The sequence below is a fragment of the Salarias fasciatus genome, chromosome 11 (assembly GCF_902148845.1).
Source record: "Salarias fasciatus chromosome 11, fSalaFa1.1, whole genome shotgun sequence".
Lineage (NCBI taxonomy): Eukaryota > Metazoa > Chordata > Actinopteri > Blenniiformes > Blenniidae > Salarias > Salarias fasciatus.
In genome coordinates this window covers 30,483,435-30,501,800 of record NC_043755.1, presented here as the reverse complement: position 1 = coordinate 30,501,800, position 18,366 = coordinate 30,483,435, and the positions used below count along the sequence as shown (strand labels likewise).

Genomic DNA, 18,366 nt, shown 5'->3' with positions numbered 1-18,366 from the left:
TCAATTGAAAGTTTAACAGAATTAAATGGCTATAAATACATTTCAAAAGGTTGACTCAGAAAATACTTTACTGCATGACACGATGCAGCATTCTGCTTCTCCCTGAGCCGTGTTCTGCTTACACGGCTGTAATTTCTATCATTTCTTTAGTTCCTTGCTTTAACCTTCAGCTGGGATGACCTTGACAATCTTCTGAGGTCACATTTGTCTTTTCTCAGTTTTATTCTCCACTCCTGCCGTCGTCAAAGAACAGAACTGATGTCTTGTGCATGTTGTTCAAATATTTTACGGCACACCAAAACATTGTCCAAGTAAGGAATATGTCATCTCTCCGTCCGTCGAGGATCTCTTCCATACTGCGCACTTCCAGACCACTGCATTCCATCTGCAAAGGCTCCACGGGGGAGGGAAGGCTGTGGATTTGTGTGAGTCCTCACCAATATTCCCTTGATGGTAGGCTTTGCCTTCATCGAGTACAATGAATCCCAACACAACTGTCAAGTATTTCCTGAATGTGTGGAGTGAGAGTGCCTGTATGGGATTAACTTTTTGTTTTTCGCATTTTTCTTCCCAACACAAACCACTACAGCTGCATATGGAGATGAGGATTTACACCTGAAAGCCTTATGCAGAGACGATAGTGTCAAAATAAAACAGGCAAGAGATGCAGACTTTACACAGAAAGGGACCTCAGAGACACATATACAAATCTCTGGAGCAGCTGACATGACATTTATGAGTCCTGACTGAAGTGCTGGATATGAATGCCCGTTATTAAACAGACGCTAAATCTTTAAAAACTTGGGAAGCAAAGGAAAAAGAAAACTCAAAGTGACTCAGTTCAAAGAATTCACAGCAGCTGCAGTGGTTATATTAGCCAGAAATAATCCAAAATACATGAGCAGCCAGAAACATTGGTTTTACACTTCATCAGAAAGTGAAACATGACCATTACAACATCTCTGTCCAAACTCCAACAAATGGAATAAAGACAAAATCACACAGAGAGTCTCTGGTTCACGGCCTTGTCCAACATGAGCACTGAGGTTATTTAGTGTCCAGCTCTGAGTCTGGTTCACTAGAAAATCTCCTCCTCTGAGCCTGGTTCCACAGAAAATCTCCTCCCCTGAGTCTGGCTGTCTCCACCTCTGAGCCCTTTGCTGCGGGTTTCTTTCTTTCAGATTAAGATGTTTCTTTTCCACCATTGGCTGTGCCTGTGGTTTTCCTCAGTAAAGGTGCCTTGAGATGATTGTATTGTATTTGTTGCTATATAAAGGATGTTGAAATTAATTGTTGTAGATAGCTTGTCAAGCTTCATGCTCTCGCTTACAGTGTGGTTTGATGTGGTCCAAAAACAGGTGCAAAGAGGGATACCAACACTGGATTCCCCGCTTTCCATCCACAGTTCCTTGAAGCTCTGCAGGACCTTAAATACAAGTAGAGCTGTCACTTTAATGCATTAATGAGATTAATTAATCACAACGCAAATTAACGCATTAGAAAAATTAATTTAAGATTAATTATAGCACACTTTCGAGTTGCCTTATTTAGAGACATGTTTTACTTGTAGTATTCATTCTGAATTGCTGTATTGAGTTAGCTTTAGTATTAATTTAGAATTTAGTTTGCTTAAGTGCCTAATTAATTACAAATACTGTAATTAATTTGATTAATTTTTTTGATCACATGACAGCACTAAATACAAGCAATAACCTGTTGCTTGTATTTAACAGACCAAATGAGAAACTTCCTTCTTTTGTCAGACAACAGAAAATGGATAAAGCACACCATTATTGGTCTTTACAGATCTGTAACTTTTTATAATTTAAAAAAATCAACCCTTTTGGACTTCATGAAAATTTTTAAAAGCCCAAATGGAACTTTGCCACATTATATGAAACCTTTATGCCCCTCAGTATTAAACAGAATATATTATTTTAGACATCACTGAGAAAAAGAAGCCTTTAGAGTCGACTGTTGAGCCAGATCCAGATATATGATTAAAATATCTGGATCTAACTGGTTCATATCTCTGTTTTTACCTGTAATATGTTTGTGGTTCTGTCTGCTTTATTTCTATAGTTATACTTTTAGCTATCATATCGGTGGTTCTAAGTGTATTATATCTATAATTCTACCTGCCTTGCATTAATATTCTACCTGCATAGTATCTATGCTTCTATCTGCTTTGTATCTATGGTCGTCAGAGAACTACAGGTAAAAACTACAGCCGTGTCAGTGTGTTTGCGACAGTTGTCGTCGGTTTCCGGCGTATTAGCGGCATCGTAAAGCATTCCAGTCTGGATGAGCTCGTGTTTGGACCGACAGGAGCTGACTGAAGCCAAGCTGAGCTCATGTAGAACCCGCGGTCAGTTCCCGGTTCTCTCTTCTACTCCCCGCTCAGGAGAACCGCCTTTATTCGCCGCGGCGCGGTCACTGTGCGCGTGTCAGTCCGCTGTTAGCTTGTTGCTTAGCCGCTAGCTGTTCGCGGTTGTTTTCATGTTTTGGGGAGAACTTGAAGTTCTGATTGAGGAATGACCTCCGTATGATTCAGAGAGCTCTCTTTCCGAATCTTCATGTTCTCTCTTAAGATGTGAGTTCCGCCTGCTTCAGGTAAATTGTTCCTCAGAGAGTTTAGAAAAGCTCCACGAGTCAAAGGAACTGCTCGGTTCTTCAGTGAAGGGGGTCCTTTGGGTGCAGGTGGGTTACGAAGTGTTGGTGGTGTTTCTTTGTGCTCATCCTGTGAGGGTTTGAGTTGAGTTCGTGGTTCTACCCGGGGAGCCTGTAGTCTGAGCCGGTGCTAAGAGAACACAGTTAACATGATAAATGGTCCATCTTTATTCTGGATCTCTGGTCTGTGTGAGACATCTAAACTACACCAGAAAGAAGACAATGAAACAAAGAACTTTTGTCTTTGATGGAAAATCAAATTAACTAATCATACTTTAATTGTTGTTGGGGAAAATTCTTATTTTTGTATTGACCTATCATCCACATCATGGCACTCTTGTGATTCTGATGGGGGTCAAGGGTCATGCTCAGTGAACCAGAGTGGTATGGTGTGGGAATCAAGCCTGTGAACTTACAATCCCAAGTTCGCTTCTCTAGCGGCGATGCAACCATTCCTGTAAACCATGAAGGGTTTTTCTCTGTCTGGGAGAGGATGAAATCAGTCGGAGCCGAAGTCCAGCAGAAAGGATGTCTTTTATTACAAGATGCGCAGTCAGGGGCAGATTCACACAGTTCAGAGTCTGTCAGTGAAAAAGCCGAAGCGGTTCTCATCCATCACTGTCTTATACTTTCTCTGAGGTGTGGTCACTATTACATCAGTTACTAAGAATCTTCTGAAGAGCAGCATTAAGCAAAACAAATCCTTAATAAGCGGCCTGGGCAGGGGTCATAATGACCTGTACCATTATGACCCGTACCAGGCCGTGCAGGCACTGCCATCCCAGCAGGACACATCAGCAAGCAAAAGCTTCTTTTAACAGTACAGAGTATCACCAGTGTATTTTTCACCCTTCAACCAATAACCAAAACTAAAAACATGGTTTGTCCAAAATAAACCATAATATGAATATTAGAGTTTTAACTATCTGTCCAGGAGTAACCTGCCTGCGCCCGTAGGTAGTTGGGATCAGCTCCAGACAAGGAAACACTGACTGATTGTTCGAGCTAAATAATTTTGAACATATACTTTGAAATCTAAGAAAAGAAACATTTAATTAAGTAAGAAAAACAGAAGAAATTACACCTGTCTGGTATGTGCTATCATAGAACAGTCTCAAAGTTGAACATTTTAATGTGCATTAGTGCTGTGAAGACTGAAGACTCGATTCAAGTCACCAGAGTATTGTTCCATGTCACGATATGATTGCTGTGAAAAGCCGAACTTTAAAGCTGAAGACTGTTGTTCTCGGCCATCTGTTCTGGAGAAAGCAGCTGTGAGTTACTGATTAATCTGAATGAGTGACGCCCTCTTTTCTGTCATGCTCCTTTAGAATTAACAGAACATGAATGTACCGTGTATGGAACAATGATCGCAGTGCTGTTTGACCCACTTTGCTCATGTCATAATATTTGTGGATGTATTGTACAGCCGTGTTGAGGGGACATCAGGACGTTTAAAACAACTGTGGATGGAACATTGCAGGTTCTCAATATTAAACAGGAAGTAAAAGGTGTGTGTGTGTGTGTGTGTTTGCAGATGGAGAACTACAGTAAAGCTCGCACTGTGGAGTCTGCGTGCGAGTGTCCGTTCTCTGGCATACCTGCCGACACGCCACAGATCCTGGTCAAAGATGGCAGTAAGATCCGGAACCTGCTGCGCTTTGCTCTGAGCCGCATGGAGGCGAAGCCCCGCCCCCCGGAGGAGGAGGGGGAGGAGGCCAGCCGGCAGCTGGTGTTCACGGCTAGCGGGAAGGGCGTGGCGAAAGCCATCACCTGCGTGGAGATGGTGAAGCGGCGTGTGAAGGGTCTGCACCAGCTGACTCGCCTAGCGTACCGCACCGTCGTGGAGGTGTGGGAGCCGCTGGAACCCGACGCCGGCCTCGACAGCCTCACGGTCAACAGGAACCTGCCTGCCATCTGGATCCTGCTAACCACCGCGCCGCTGGACCCCGAGCAGCCCGGGTACCAGCCTGCCGGCCGCTACGACACCCTGTGGGCTCTGGGTGCCAGCAGGGAGGTGGGTGGGGCTTCCAGCGGACCCAGACCGGCCCACCGCAGGAAGAGGGGAGGGGGAGGGGGAGGGGGAGGGGGAGGCGGGGCGGGCTCAGCCAGGGGGAGGACAGGGGGCCGGAACACTGGGAGGACCAGGGAGGCTCCCAAAGGACCGAGCTGACACCATGTTCAAACCCAGTGGACTGGATGATGTCCAGCAGTGGACTGCCCTGCTGACTCACAAACACACTTAAACAGACACACACACACTTATGAGACTTTGAACTTATCAGCCAATCACAGTTTGTGTTGGTCTTTCAGAGGATCTTCCTCCTTCAGTCTGATTTCATTTTTACAAAAGAATTAAAGTTTCTGAAGAACACACTCATGAACAGCTGATTTCTTCACTGTGTTCAAGTGGGTGGAGTGGGGGAGGGGTGTGTAAATCAACATCTGTGTGTTACTGCAAGTGTGTGTTTGTGTGTGTGTGTGTGTGTGTGTGTGTTACTGCATGTGTGCGCGTGTACACGCCCACTCAGGATGACCAAACTTTTAAGGCAGTTTTTCTGGTTAAATGCCATTCCTTCAAGAACCAGCAGAGGGAGACATGAGTTTTTATTCTGGTCTGCACCACAACCACACATCTTCAGTTCTTACAGTTTTATAGATATTTTTTTTTTAATCTTAATTCCCTACATGAGATCAATCTGATTTTATAATAGTTTGTGGAAAAAATATGTCAGACTTTTATTTTCATATGAAGAAACTGTTTTTTGTGTAAAATAGAGATGATTCAAACGTTTTTATTAGCAGCAGCGTTCCTCAGGTGCACACTGTGTACCTGTGCAGGACTTTTCAGGTGCCTTTGGTTGCAGTTTGGTAAACACGACAGCAGGAGGGTGAAACATATGGTCTGTGTGTGGGTGTGGGTTTGTGATCCTCTCAGCATTAATCTTCTGCAGCTTCGGAGCTGCTCCCACAGGTAGTGAGAGGATTTAACAGGCAGTGAAGATGGCGGTGTGCTGGTGTGTTCTGCTCTGCTGTCTGGCCACGAGTCAGGCTCAGCTTCTCCACCCTCTGCCTGTGCTCTGGATGATACCGGGAGGTTCCACCTCTGGGTGGGGCAACTTGACCGGGGGCTTGGAACCAGCGGTCCGACTGGCTCTACAGGACCTGAAGAACCAACCTGGACCATTGAGGGACTTTCAGATCCAGATCCAGCTGCTGGACTCCCAGGTCTGAGACCACCAGAGACTGGGACCCCCTCCTTGTACTACAGTTACATAGTACTGATGTAGCACTTTCACTGTAGGTTTAATACTGATGTAGTATTACTCCTACAGTGTCATATTGCTGATGTAATATTTGTACAGTGATATACTGATGTTACACTTATACTTCAGTTTTACAGTACTGTCATACTACTATTTGCTGCAGTTTTGTCAAACTAATGTAGAACTTCTAATGCAATTTTTTTCAATATGATTTTTTTGTACTACAGTTTCAAACCACCAGAGACCCAGAGTATTTGTATTTGTAGAGTTACTTATAGTTGTACCTGCGTTACAGTACCTGTAGAACAAATTCCATAGATATTTGTACTTGTAAAGTAACTTTCACTTGTAGAGTTACAGTTCTTGTTGAGATAATTGTGCTTGTAGAGTAACTTGTTACTTGAAGAGTCACTGGGTCTTGTGCTGTTTTTCAGTGTGATCCCGCCAAAGCACTCAGAGCTTTGTTCGACATCATGTGGGCGGGGCCAAAGTACCTCCTGCTGCTAGGAGGGGTGTGTCGTCCCGTGACTGCTCTGATTGGTCGAGCCCTGCCGGCCCTCCACCTGGTGCAGGTGTCATTTGTGGCCTCATCTCCCAGCCTGTCAAACAGAAAATGGTACGGCAGAGTGTTCAGCACTGTGCCATCCGACCGCTCCGTCAATATGGCCGCCGTCAGACTGCTGCAGCGCCACCGCTGGACCAGAGTGGGCGTGGTCACACAAGATAGACCCCATCTCTCTGAGGTGGAATCTGAAAATCAGCGAAACCCTCAGAACCCTGTGAGGTGTTGTGGTTCCTTCTGCCGTCTTAATTCTGCTGCTGTGTTCTGTTCCTGCAGATGAACAAAGACCTGATGAGACAGCTGCTGAAGGCCAACATTGAAGTGGCCGTCTCCCCGAGTCTCTCTGAAGACATCTGCAGCAGCCTGAAGATGCTCAGAGTAACACAGACCTGCAGTGTTAGCACAGCTCAGTCAACGACCTTTAGCATGCAGTTAATAGCAGGTTTTCCAAAGAGTTCTAACAAAATGAAACAGTTTTTGTTTTTGAATTTGTTCCCTTTTATTGGAATGTGTTTCCCGTAGTCGGATATGCTCCTTGGAATTTGCTCCTCAGTGCTGGCAGTTAGTCCAATTTGTTTCTTGTCAGTGGAATTTGTTCTTTGTGTGTTTTCAGAAACTGAAGCGTGAAATGTGTTTTTCAGGATCTTGATGTTCGTATCTTCATTGCACAGTTTGACGATGACTCTACCTCTGAGACGTTTTGCTGTGTGAGTTTCTCCTGTACTTCAACTTCCACGTTTCATCAAAGACAATCAGTCACATTCGTACCATGTTGCTGCAGGACTGACATATTATGTTGCTGCATTGTCAGATTTCTGTCATGTTGTTGTCGTCCTGTCATGTTGCCATGTGGTTGTGCCTCAGGCCTACAGGCTGAAGCTGTTCGGTGCTCGCTATCAGTGGATTGTGGCTACAGGCGGAGCAGGCGGCTGGAAGTTGGGCTGGCAGCGCTCTGGCTGCAGAGCAGAAGACCTGCAGACAGCCGCAGACGGAACCATCCGACTGCAGCTCAGAACGCTGAGCAACAGACAAACACCGGGAGTGTCAGGACAGGTCCCAGACTCACAACCACTCCACTGTTAATGAGAACAGAGACATACTGCTAATGCTAATAGAGATACACTAACAGGTGACAGTAGTAGAAATGCTAACAGACAATGTAATATCCTTTATAACAGGAGAACTTGCTAGATACGCTGACATGCTAAAACCCCTGCTAACAGGCTAACACATCCTGTTTCTTGACTGACAGACTCCTGAGGAATACCAGCAGGCCTACCTTAGGGAGGTGATGGAGCAGAGGTCAGAGGTCAATCCGCTGCACACTTTCGCCTATGACGCTGTGTGGGTGGCGGCCAGAGCGTTGGCACAGACTGCCGAGGTTCTGAAACGCAGACATAAGTATCACAACAAGACGGTGGGTGACGACGAGAGTGTCAAGATGCTGCTGGAGAATGTGAAAAACACTAACTTCCAGGGAGTCACTGTGAGTCCACATGTCTATAGAAATACATCACTTTATCTACAGAAATATTTCAATTATTCTTTATCCTTTGTATTATTCCTTTATCATTGTCTTCCCATGTAGATAATGTATTAGTGGATGGATAATGAATGTATATACCTTGTGTCCTGACATTGTGTTTAGAGATCGAGTGTTTAGATATTGAGTGTGGGTGTAGATTTTCAGGTCTGAGGCCATAATTACTCCCAGATTTCTGCCTTGATGAGCACTGACCTTTCACCTTTCTTCTTTCGGGCCAAAAATGGTAACCTCCATTTTCTTCTGGGTTAGGTGGTAAAAGGTTCTGACACATCCACTCATTATTTTTCATTTATTTCACTTTTTCAGCAAGTATGAGGGGCTGCTATAATTCACTGACACTGATTGGAGATGACTCTTGACCTTTATCCTTCCTTCTCCTCTTCCTTCACTTCCTCCATTGAACACACCCGTGGACTGGTTCAACTCATGCTTCTCTGGCCACACTCTGTTCATTCCGCTAAATTTTAGCAGCTAAAATCTTTGACGTCCCAGCCATCTTCCTTCTCCTCCAGTGTCCCCGGTCCCATACTCTTAATAATAATAATAGTGCATTGGTTTTATATAGAGCTTTTCATGATACTCAAAGTCACTTTCTCTCTCTCGAGTGGTCTGTCAGGTCCGTCATCAGTCAGTACTCTCCAGTCGTATCTCCTCTGCGCCATGCTCTTTATTTGTTGGTAGCTCCTTCCTTGTATGTTGTCCAGCACCATGGCTCTCTTCCTGCCCCTCGGTCTTCTTCCTTCGAATATTCCTTCGATGGTATCGCGCAGCAGCCCTTCACTTCTCAGAGTATGCCCAACCCATCTCGCCTTACTCCTCCAGATGGACTGAATTAGCCTTCGTTGTTCATTAACTCTGCTCAACACTTCTTCATTTGTTACTCTTTCCGTCCAGCTGATCCTCTCCATCCTTCTCCACATCCACATCTCGCAACCTTCCAGTCTCTTAATTTTCGCCTTCCTCAGTGTCCACGTTTCGGATCCATACGTCAACACACTCCAAACTAAGGTCTTGACTGTCCTTTTCTTCAGGCTCCTGTCAAAGTTTTTAATAAACAAGATCTTATGCCTATTGAATGCCTCTTTCGCCATCGCTATTCTAGTCTTAACCTCCATCACGCTACGTCCATCTTCTGTTATAAGGCTTCCTAGATACTTGAACTGCTTGACTTGTTCGAGTGCGCTTCCGTTGATGTTAATTCTCATTTCCCCTCCCTCTCTTCTACTGACCTTCATTAGTTTGCTCTTGTTTTGATTGATTCTCATTTTGTACTTTTCTCCAACTTCGCTGAGGCTCGACATAACGGTCTGCAGTCCTTCTGTGCTTTCTGTCATCGCCTGGTCATCAGCAAATCTTATCGCCTGGATCAAGTGTCCATTTACTTTCACACCTTCTGTCACCTCTGCCATTGCTTCTCTCATGATTGATTCCACGTAAATGTTGAAAAGCAGAGGTGATGGCAAACAACCTTGGCGCACTCCTCTTCCGATAATGCATGGTCCTGCTGTTCCCTGGTCAGTCCTTACGTCTGCGATCTGTCCCGTGTACAGTGCTGCGATTAGCCGCCTGTCTCTCCAGTCGACTCCTAAGGTCCTCAAAATATCCAAGAGGCAACCTAATCCACTCGATCAAAAGCTTTCTCATAGTCAACGTAACATACAAATACTTCTCGATCATGCTCCATGCTTCGTTCGCACATAATTAGCAGCACCGCAATTGCTTCTCTCGTACCTTTTCCTTTTCGGAAATCGAACTGGTCTTGCCCAATGTACTTTTTTGTTTGGCCTTGAAGTCTGTTCTTCAATACTTGGAGCAGAATCTTTGATGCATGGGATATCAGACTTATAGTCCTGTAGTCCTCACACTTTTGTGCATTTGCCTTCTTTTCGATAGGCACGATGATACTTATTAGAAAATCCTCCGGCCAGATGCCTTCCTTGTATATATCCTTGCAGAGATGTATCAGAGCATCCGTTACTTCTTGGTCAAGTGCTTTCAGTACTTCAGCGGCCAGTCCATCGATACCCTCTGCTTTCTTAGGTTTCAGATTTTTTATTGCTTGCAATAACTCACTGTCCATGATATCAGGGCCAAGTCACTTTACATTGCATTATTCATCCTCGCCATACTCCATGGTGATAAGCTACACATGTAGCCACAGCTGCTCTGGGGTAGACTAATGGAAGCCAGGCTGCCAGTCTGCACCATCAGACCCTCTGACCACCACCACTCACTCTCACTCTGCATTCACTCAGGCTTCCCGTTCCCTTGTGATCTCTCATCCAAATACGAACCAGGCCCCTCATAGCTTCCAGTATCTTGATGGGATCAGGCATCCCCCTTGCCCATATTTTTTTGTAAATACAAAATACAATTTCTCTGCTCTGCGGATGACACTGAGCTCTACCTTTCTATGTGTGCAAATATTAAGTGTGTTGCTGCTGTGTGTCCACAGGGTCCAGTATCTTTCAGAAATGGGGAGAGAATGACATCTATTGAAATCGTCCAGTTTCAAGGTCAGACCAAGTTTCTGCGGTGTGTGTGTGTGTGTGTGTGTGTGTGTGTGTGTGTGTGTGTGTGTCTGTGTCTGTGTCTGTGTCTGTGTCTGTGTCTGTGTCTGTGTCTGTGTGTGTGTGTGTGTGTGTGTGTGTGTGTGTGTGTGTGTGTGTCTGTGTCTGTGTCTGTGTCTGTGTCTGTGTCTGTGTCTGTGTCTGTGTGTGTGTGTGTGTGTGTGTGTCTTTAAATCTTTGTGTTTGTGTGTGTTTAAATGGTCTCTCTGTGTGTGTCCTCCGTCCTCAGCTGGCAGTGGTGTGTTGGTGGGAGAGTTCAGCATTTCCTCTCAGCAGCTCCGACTGAAGACTCCCCTGCTTAAGTTTAAAGGTCAGACACACACACACACACACACACACACACACGCACAGTCTCATATTTCTATCCTTGTGGGGACCTTCCATTGACTCCCATTCATGTCTAGCCCCTAACCCTGACCCTTACCCTAACCCTAACCCACACCACAACAAAGCCTAACCCTAAAGAAATGTTTTTGCACTTTTACTTTTTTCAGTAACAACAACATGGTCAAGAAAACACTGTTTCTCCTACTTAGGACCGGAAAAAGGTCCCCACAAGGCACGTCGTTCCACGTTTTGCTATCCTTGTGGGGACATTTGGCCCCAATAAGGATAGAAATACGAGAACACACACACACACACACACACACGTGTGTGTGTGTATAAACCCTTGTGTGGTCATCTGTTTGTCATTTTGCTCTCTGATTGGCTGACAGGTGGCTCTGTCTCCAGTTCAAATGTGTGCGTGTCTGTTGTTGTCTAAAGTTGAGTTGTGGTGCTGCAGGTGTGGGACCCCCCAGAGACCGCCCCGCTATCCACGTGCAGGACGTCCAGGTCGGAGTCCCCTTGTACGCTGTCATTTCATCAGCCACAGTTGTCACCATGGTAACAACACTGACCGTGCTGTGTGTGGTGATCATCGGCTACAAAGACTGGTAAGCCGCCCCACCCGCCCGATAAGGCTGATGAAGACAACGATAGTGAAGATGATGATGACGATGAAGCGCTGTCTTCTGGGTCACCAGCTTCCCCGGAGGCCCCTCCCTGCTCCTGCTGCTCCTGCTGCTCCTGCTGGGCCTCCTGCTGTGCTCCTCCTCTGTGCTGCTCTCCTGCCTGCATGCTGCACATGTACCTGAGGAGGTGTTCCTCCTCCTCTGTTCTGTGAGTTCTGCTCCTCACAGAGGAACTCGCTGCTTCTGTCAGTAACTGAGTACTTTCACGTCAGGAGTAACTTGGTTACAGTTACTTTACTAATTTTTTAATAATAGGTGAAAACATGTGCATCTCCTCCTCCTCTGCTCCTCCTCCTGCAGGCCCGTGTGTGGACACTGTCTTTGGGTCAGTCTGTGACTGTCTGCGTTCTGATAGGTTGCTCCTGGAGGATCCACTCTGTGAGGAGGATTCAGAAGGAGGTGAAATTCCCTTTGAACCAGCTGCTAACCCCCCCCCCCCCTTTTTTTTTTTACCTTTAGTTGCCACTCACTAACCCAGCTTTCTGCTTCTCCTTCTGTTCCTCCTCATGCAGCTCGCTGGGCGCTTCCCGCTTGCCGCTGTCCTGCTGGATGTGCTTATTTTGACTCTCTGGCAGATGCTGGACCCTCCGAGGCGGGTGGAGCTTCAGCTTGGTGTTCAGGTGTATTCTTGACCGGATGATCAGTGAAAACTTTCCAAACACTAGCCAAGACATCGTGGGATGGGAGCTTGTTTAATCATGTACTAAATGAGACACTGTTGCTTAAATACAGAGTACATTTACTGAAGTACTTGAGTAGGCGTTATTGTAGCAGATAGTGTTCCACTGCTGCCACCTGCTGCTCACTTCAGGTTCTCTACTTTGGCCTCATAGAAAATTGTGACCCCCAGTGGACAGATATGGAACAGCAGCTACCTTATTATCCTTTTTTTGCTAAAGGTTTGCTAAACAGACCCTTTCATTGGCCTCACCCAGACCCGCAGGCCTTATGTTGGTCAACTGTGACTAAGTGTGAGTGATTTTGTGTCTCAGAGTGACTCCGAAGATCCGAACTCCATCACCAGGCTGCAGAGCGACGTCTGCAGGAGCTCCAACACGGAACTGTGGATCAGTGTGCAGTGTGGTTCCAAGGTTCCTCTGCTGGTACACGATACACAGCTACACAACAACTCTGTGTGTGTGTGTGTGTGTGTGTGTGTGTGTGTGTGTGTGTGTGTGTGTGTGTGTGTGTGTGTGTGTGTGACACAGCTCAAGAGGCTCTTTGGGAAGTGAATGTGGCAAACAGATTGGTGTTTACGGTGTCTCTCTGGAGGAGATTTTTGAGGAGGGTAAGGAGCTCCTGTCGGTGTCTTGAAGTGTTTTGTTTGGGTTCCAGGTTTTTGGATGTTTCCTGGCATGGCAGATCAGGGCTGTAGACTCGGGCCATCCTGCGCTGGGCGGTCCCCAGGTGGCCCTGAGCGTGGCGGCGGTGACAGTCTGCAGCGCGGTGGGCTTTCTGGGTTCTGTGCTGACGTCTCACAGCCCGTCCATCAGCTTCAGTCTGAGCAGCGTCTCCATCCTCAGCTGCAACCTTTTTGTCCTGCTCGTCATGTTCAGCCCGAAGGTCAGAGCAGTTCGGGGCCTTAAAGAGGGACCCACTGCAGGCTGCTCAGTGACCGTCACTGTGTCCACAGCTGTCATACATGTGGAGGAGCAGCGGGGAGCTGCAGGAGGAGGAGGAGGAGCAGGAGGACCAGCCAGACCTCCTGAACCAGCAGCTGAAGTGTGTGTGTGCACAGGTATCCCATGTACATGTTCATTGTGTGTGTGTGCGCATATGTGCGTGTGCTCGGCTTTAGGTTCCATTTTTCATGGTTTATTAAAAAAAACACTCGTTATGTAATGTTGTTGCTTTGGAATGTTCTGGTATTGTTGTGCTGCAGTGTTGTCATATTGTTTTATTTTGTAATTGTGTTGTTTTAATGTTCTTATTACTGTCCTATTTTTTATTTTAACATTGCTGTGTTGTGTTGTGTTGTGTTGTGTTGTGTTGTGTTGTGTTGTGTTGTGTTGTGTTGTGTTGTGTTGTGTTGTAATGTTGTTGTTGTCCACAGCTGGACGTACAGATAAACACCCTCAGCCTGCAGCTGAGTGACGGCGTGGAGCCGGAGAGGCTGCAGCGGGAGGCGGGGCTCCAGAACGGGACATTCACACATCAGTCACTCTGTCACGAAGCTCCGCCCAGTGAGAGCGATCACATCAACTCCCCAGAAGTGTGAGCGCAACACACACACACTTTCTTTTGTCATTACAAACTGAAATTGTAGTCCATGGAGTACTCTGATTACTTTTACTCAGATCAAAGGGTGCTGTTGCTGATATTGTGTGTGTGTGTGTGTGTGTGTGTGTGTGTGTGTGTGTGTGTGTGTGTGTGTGTGTGTGTGTGTGTGTGTGTGTGTGTGTGTTCTCGTATTTCTATCCTTGTTGGGGCCAAATGTCCCCACAAGGATAGCAAAACGTGGAACGACGTGCCTTGTGGGGACCTTTTTCCGGTCCTAAGTAGGAGAAACAGTGTTTTCTTGACCATGTTGTTGTTACTGAAAAAAGTAAAAGTGCAAAAACATTTCTTTAGGGTTAGGCTTTATTGTGGTGTGGGTTAGGGTTAGGGTAAGGGTCAGGGTTAGGGGCTAGACATGAATGGGAGTCAATGGAAGGTCCCCACAAGGATAGAAATACGAGACTGTGTGTGTGTGTGTGTGTGTGTGTGTGTGTGTGTGTGTGTGTGTGTGTGTGTGTGTGTGTGTGTGTGTGTGTTTGGATTTGACTTGTTAAATGTCCAATTGTTTTTTAATTAAAACTTCTTTGATATGAACTAGAATTGTTGGGGTAACGTGAACCACTGGTCCCTAACATAAGGTTTGCCTCGCCTTTCTGGGGCCACCAGAGATCACACGGGGATCCAAACTCTTGTCTGTTCCAAATTAGATCTACACAAGTGCAAGAATACCAGAATAAAGGAGTTTTTGAGCCTTAGAACTGGAAACTGCTCGTTACTTTAATTTTTTGTAGGCTCCTTCTTCTGTGAGTTGTGTAGAGTGGGCGTGTCCAGTAGAGGTTGTCTTCACTGGAAGGCTCTCTAGAGTCAGAAATCAGAGGGGGTCCTCAGCCCTTCCTCTGTGGTCACCGGGGTGATTCTAACCTCCTCCATGTTTGTTCCCACCAGGGTGCGGCGCCGGTTCTCCATCCAGCTGCCCATCCTCCATCACTCCTACCTGCCTGTCATCGGTGGCGTCAGCTCCAGCAGCTCCAACAGCAGCTCCGTAGCGCCGCCAGCTTTTTAGCTCCAGCAGCTCTGCAACCCCGTGTGTGTGTGTGTGTGTGTGTGTGTGTGTGTGTGTGTGTGTGTGTGTGTGTGTGTGTGTGTGTGTGTGTGTGTGTGTGTGTGTTCTGCTGCTGTGGAGCATTGACCAGATGTGCTGATAAATAATCCACAGTTTGCAGTTGGCTGTATGTTGTTCCAAAGCTGGATGTTGTCAGCTGAGCCCAGAGGACTTGTGGGTAATACAGTCCCAGCAGGCCTGGATCGTGAGGAACAGTCCGGGCCCACACCACATGTACATCCGCTACTGCTGAATTATTGAATGCGGGAACCTGCCGGGCCTTGAAATGGCAGCAGCAAAACACAGAGGAGGCACAGACAGGAAGCACCCCCACTACCGCCCACCCAATGTACCCACCCCCTACCCTAACCCAAACCCTGGGAAACTCCAGCAAGCCAGCACCCTGAGAACCAAATGTTCTGGAGCATGGGACTGACAGCTCTTTAAGATATGATGGAGCCTGGTTGTTCAGAGCTTTTTAAGTTTCAAAAAAATTCTATTCCGCAGGTATTAGGAAGCCATTGAAGAGAAGATAATATTGGTGTTCCGTGATCTCTCCTGCCTGTTCCTGTCAGTACTCCCACTGCAGCATTTTGAATGAACTGAAGACTTTTTACGCAGCTATTCAGACACTATGATAAAGGGGAATTTTAATAGTCCACTCTGGATGTAACAACTGCGTAGATTAATTTCTCAACATCACTCTGAGTCAACATGTTCCTGGTTTTAGAGACATTCCAGGTGAAAGAAAGCATTCCTGCCGCCTTGTTTAATGTGGGAGTTGAAGGATGAGTCAAAAGTAACTCCTACATTTCTCACAGCAGTATTTGTGTTCAACATAACCCTATCCAATGTTATTTGATGTTTAGATCGTTTGTCTCTCCGATGTTTTGGGCTAAATATAATAACTTCTTTTTTATCTGAGTTCAGAAGCATAAAAATTATGGAACATCGAAGCTTTTATGTGTTTAAGACAAGCTTCTACTTTGACAAGTTCATCAGTACCATCTGGTTTCACAGATAAAAGATCTGTGTAAAAGTATGGTTCCTTACACAAAACCCTGTGGAACTCCATCTTTAGCTTTAGTCTGAGCTGAAGAGTCATTGTTAACATGAACGAAGTGGAACCTGTCTGATAAATGTGATTGAAACCCGTTTAATGCTGTACCTTTATCTCAGTCTGTTCCAGTCTCTGCACTGTTTTGATCAATAGTATCAAGTGTATCGTTGATCTAACGGGACAAGAACAGAGACCGGTTCTTTGTCTGAAGCCAAGAGAACCAGAGTTGTCTCTGAGCTGCAATGAAGCCTGACTGAAAACACTCCAACAGATTGTTCTTAAACGTCTCGGCGCTGTGCTGTGATTGTGTGTTTGTGCAACAGAAACCAGATAACCTGGTGGTCGATAACGTGCTGCAGTAAACTGTAACAGGAAGACTTCAAAGGATCAATGGAGACTCACAGATCGGTCAGGTCTGATGTGGATGGACTTTGTGTAGATCTTTCAGGTTCCACCTGCTGCCCCGTCCAACTCACACATGTTCAGAGACGGCATACTGTCCACCCTGCAGTGGAACCGGAACAGAACCTTGTCACTGTGTGGTCGCACTGAGAAACACTTCCGTGCCCTGCAGCTCCAACACCTGCAGCTTTTGAATGTTCTTCGATTTCTCTGAATCTTTCCTTCGTCCACCAGAGGGCACCTCCGGTCCGCAGAGACCTGGACCACTTCTCAGTCTGAGGGTCAGTCTGGAAAGGTTTAAGGGGGTCTGTGTTGGTCTGTCTTTGGATGATCTGTGGGGGTGTCTGGAGAGGGTTAGGGAAGTCTGTGGATATTTTACTGTTGGGGAATCTGTGTGTGGTGGGGGTCTCTGTCGTTTGGAGTTCTGTTGGGGTCTCTGTGGGCATCTCTATGGAGGGGTCTGTCTTTGGGGTTTCTGTGGGGCTGCAATGGGGGCTTGAGAGGAGGTCTGTAAATGAGTCTTTCTGTGGGAGTCTGTCTCTGAGGAGTTCTGTCTGTACGGGTTTTCTGGGGGTCTCTGTGTGGCTACACCTTCTGCCAGTCTCTTTCCTCTATGTTTGTGTTCAGCAGTTTGACAACACATTTTCTGTAAACACTTAAACTGAACCTCTGTCCATTGTTCCTCCCCCTCCCTCCTTCCTTCCTCCCCCTCCCTCCAAGCTTTTCTCCTCCCCTTTCTCCTTCCCCTCCTTTCTGCTCTGAAGTCGGCCTCTGGTTCATCAGTTAAGGGGAAGTTTAAGGAAAACATTCATTTAATTGTTGTTTTTCTCCTTTAAAGGATCAAATATTTCACCTGTCTGTTGAGGAGTTACAGCTGTGACATGTTTCTGATTAATTCTAGGGCCAAGTCCTGGATCAGGCCCAGAATCTGGACTTGCAGTCAGTCAGGCTCTTGACTTCTGACTGTTTAAAGGCTTTTCTGTCTGATTACCACTTTGAACTGAGCCGAGGAGACCTCCAAGCTGTGGCCTGTGAAGAAAAAAAAAACTTGTTTTTCACAAAAAGAATTAAAACTTTGTGATTTTAATGAATAATTGTTTGTCGTGACTGAAGAAGTCCAAGCTACAGACATGAAAATGTTTCAGACATGAATTTGTTTTCAGACATTTAAACAGTGCAATGAAAAAGTGCACCACATCAGGTCAAATCAAATCCATATTAATTCTGTGTAGGGTCATCTCATTTTAATGTGCTGGAGGGATGATTCCATTTCTAATTCATTCAAATTTTTATTTCCAATTATTTTATTTACTTCTATTATTGTTATTTAATGCTTATTTTAATTAAAATTATTTATTTCTAATTTCAGTTCAATTCAGACACCCTTCACAGGTGCTCCCATAACAGACAATCACTGACCCTTAAAATCAAATAATTGTCTCTGAGTGCAGCAATAAGTTTGAAGCACTCAATAAAATTGAGAAAAGTTTGTGAGAAAACAGCAGAAACTAGATCATCTGCCTGTTCCCCTGTCGACTGAAGACTTTTCGAGGATTTGGCCTTATCTCGGCCCGGTGAAGTCTGGAGCCTGGAGCTGGTGTGAGTGGATGAAGACTGTGTCAAGGAAATTTCTGGTAAAACCTCAAAAGGAGACAAGAACAGGAATCAGACTGAAGGCAATTGAAAAGAATAAGATATTTATTATATAATCTTACTAGATGCCACAATTAATTTTAACCCAACCTGGCAGAGGTTGCTGAGAGAGTTGTTCTCCCTAAACAGTAATTCTTTATATAGATTAAACAGTTAATAATTAGTAATGCACGCATTAGTAACATGTGAAAGTTGGTTTAGAAAAGGCATCTTTTTAAGATTGTGACATTTTATCCGAGCAAACACAGGGAAGAAATTTATGCTCAACGACCTTTAAATTCCCCTTAATTTCTCCCTTAACTCTG

The 18,366-nt window shown here is 45.6% G+C and overlaps 2 protein-coding genes across 3 annotated transcripts; both read left to right on the top strand.

Annotated features, from left to right (window-relative positions):
- Positions 1–2,267: 2,267 nt before the first annotated feature.
- rpp25l (ribonuclease P/MRP 25 subunit-like) lies at positions 2,268–5,046 on the top strand. Of its 2 annotated transcripts, none has more exons than XM_030102863.1 (2): positions 2,268–2,368; positions 4,208–5,046. In XM_030102863.1, the coding sequence occupies exon 2, from the start codon at positions 4,208–4,210 to the stop codon at positions 4,841–4,843; it is 636 nt and encodes a 211-aa protein (XP_029958723.1). In that variant the 5' UTR covers positions 2,268–2,368; the 3' UTR covers positions 4,844–5,046. The 2 variants fall into 2 exon arrangements, with proteins under 2 accessions (XP_029958723.1, XP_029958724.1); XM_030102864.1 differs by lacking the exon at positions 2,268–2,368 and adding an exon at positions 2,382–2,700.
- Positions 5,047–5,673: 627 nt separating this feature from the next.
- LOC115397254 (gamma-aminobutyric acid type B receptor subunit 2-like) lies at positions 5,674–16,368 on the top strand. The gene is made up of 14 exons (XM_030103481.1): positions 5,674–5,898; positions 6,371–6,679; positions 6,775–6,876; positions 7,140–7,205; positions 7,363–7,551; positions 7,751–7,984; positions 10,500–10,570; positions 10,851–10,924; positions 11,399–11,549; positions 12,622–12,760; positions 12,963–13,190; positions 13,681–13,841; positions 14,790–14,886; positions 16,330–16,368. Exons 1-14 carry the CDS (start codon positions 5,674–5,676, stop codon positions 16,366–16,368), a joined length of 2,085 nt encoding a protein of 694 aa, XP_029959341.1.
- Positions 16,369–18,366: the final 1,998 nt, after the last annotated feature.

Excerpts from the sequence above, each read along its gene's own strand:
- rpp25l (XM_030102863.1), top strand. The coding sequence starts at position 4,208 with ATGGAGAACTACAGTAAAGCTCGCACTGTGGAGTCTGCGTGCGAGTGT.
- LOC115397254 (XM_030103481.1), top strand. The coding sequence starts at position 5,674 with ATGGCGGTGTGCTGGTGTGTTCTGCTCTGCTGTCTGGCCACGAGTCAG. Across the intron at positions 5,899-6,370 it reads TCCAGCTGCTGGACTCCCAG|TGTGATCCCGCCAAAGCACT; the intron begins GTCTGAGACCAC and ends GCTGTTTTTCAG. Across the intron at positions 10,925-11,398 it reads TCCCCTGCTTAAGTTTAAAG|GTGTGGGACCCCCCAGAGAC; the intron begins GTCAGACACACA and ends GTGGTGCTGCAG.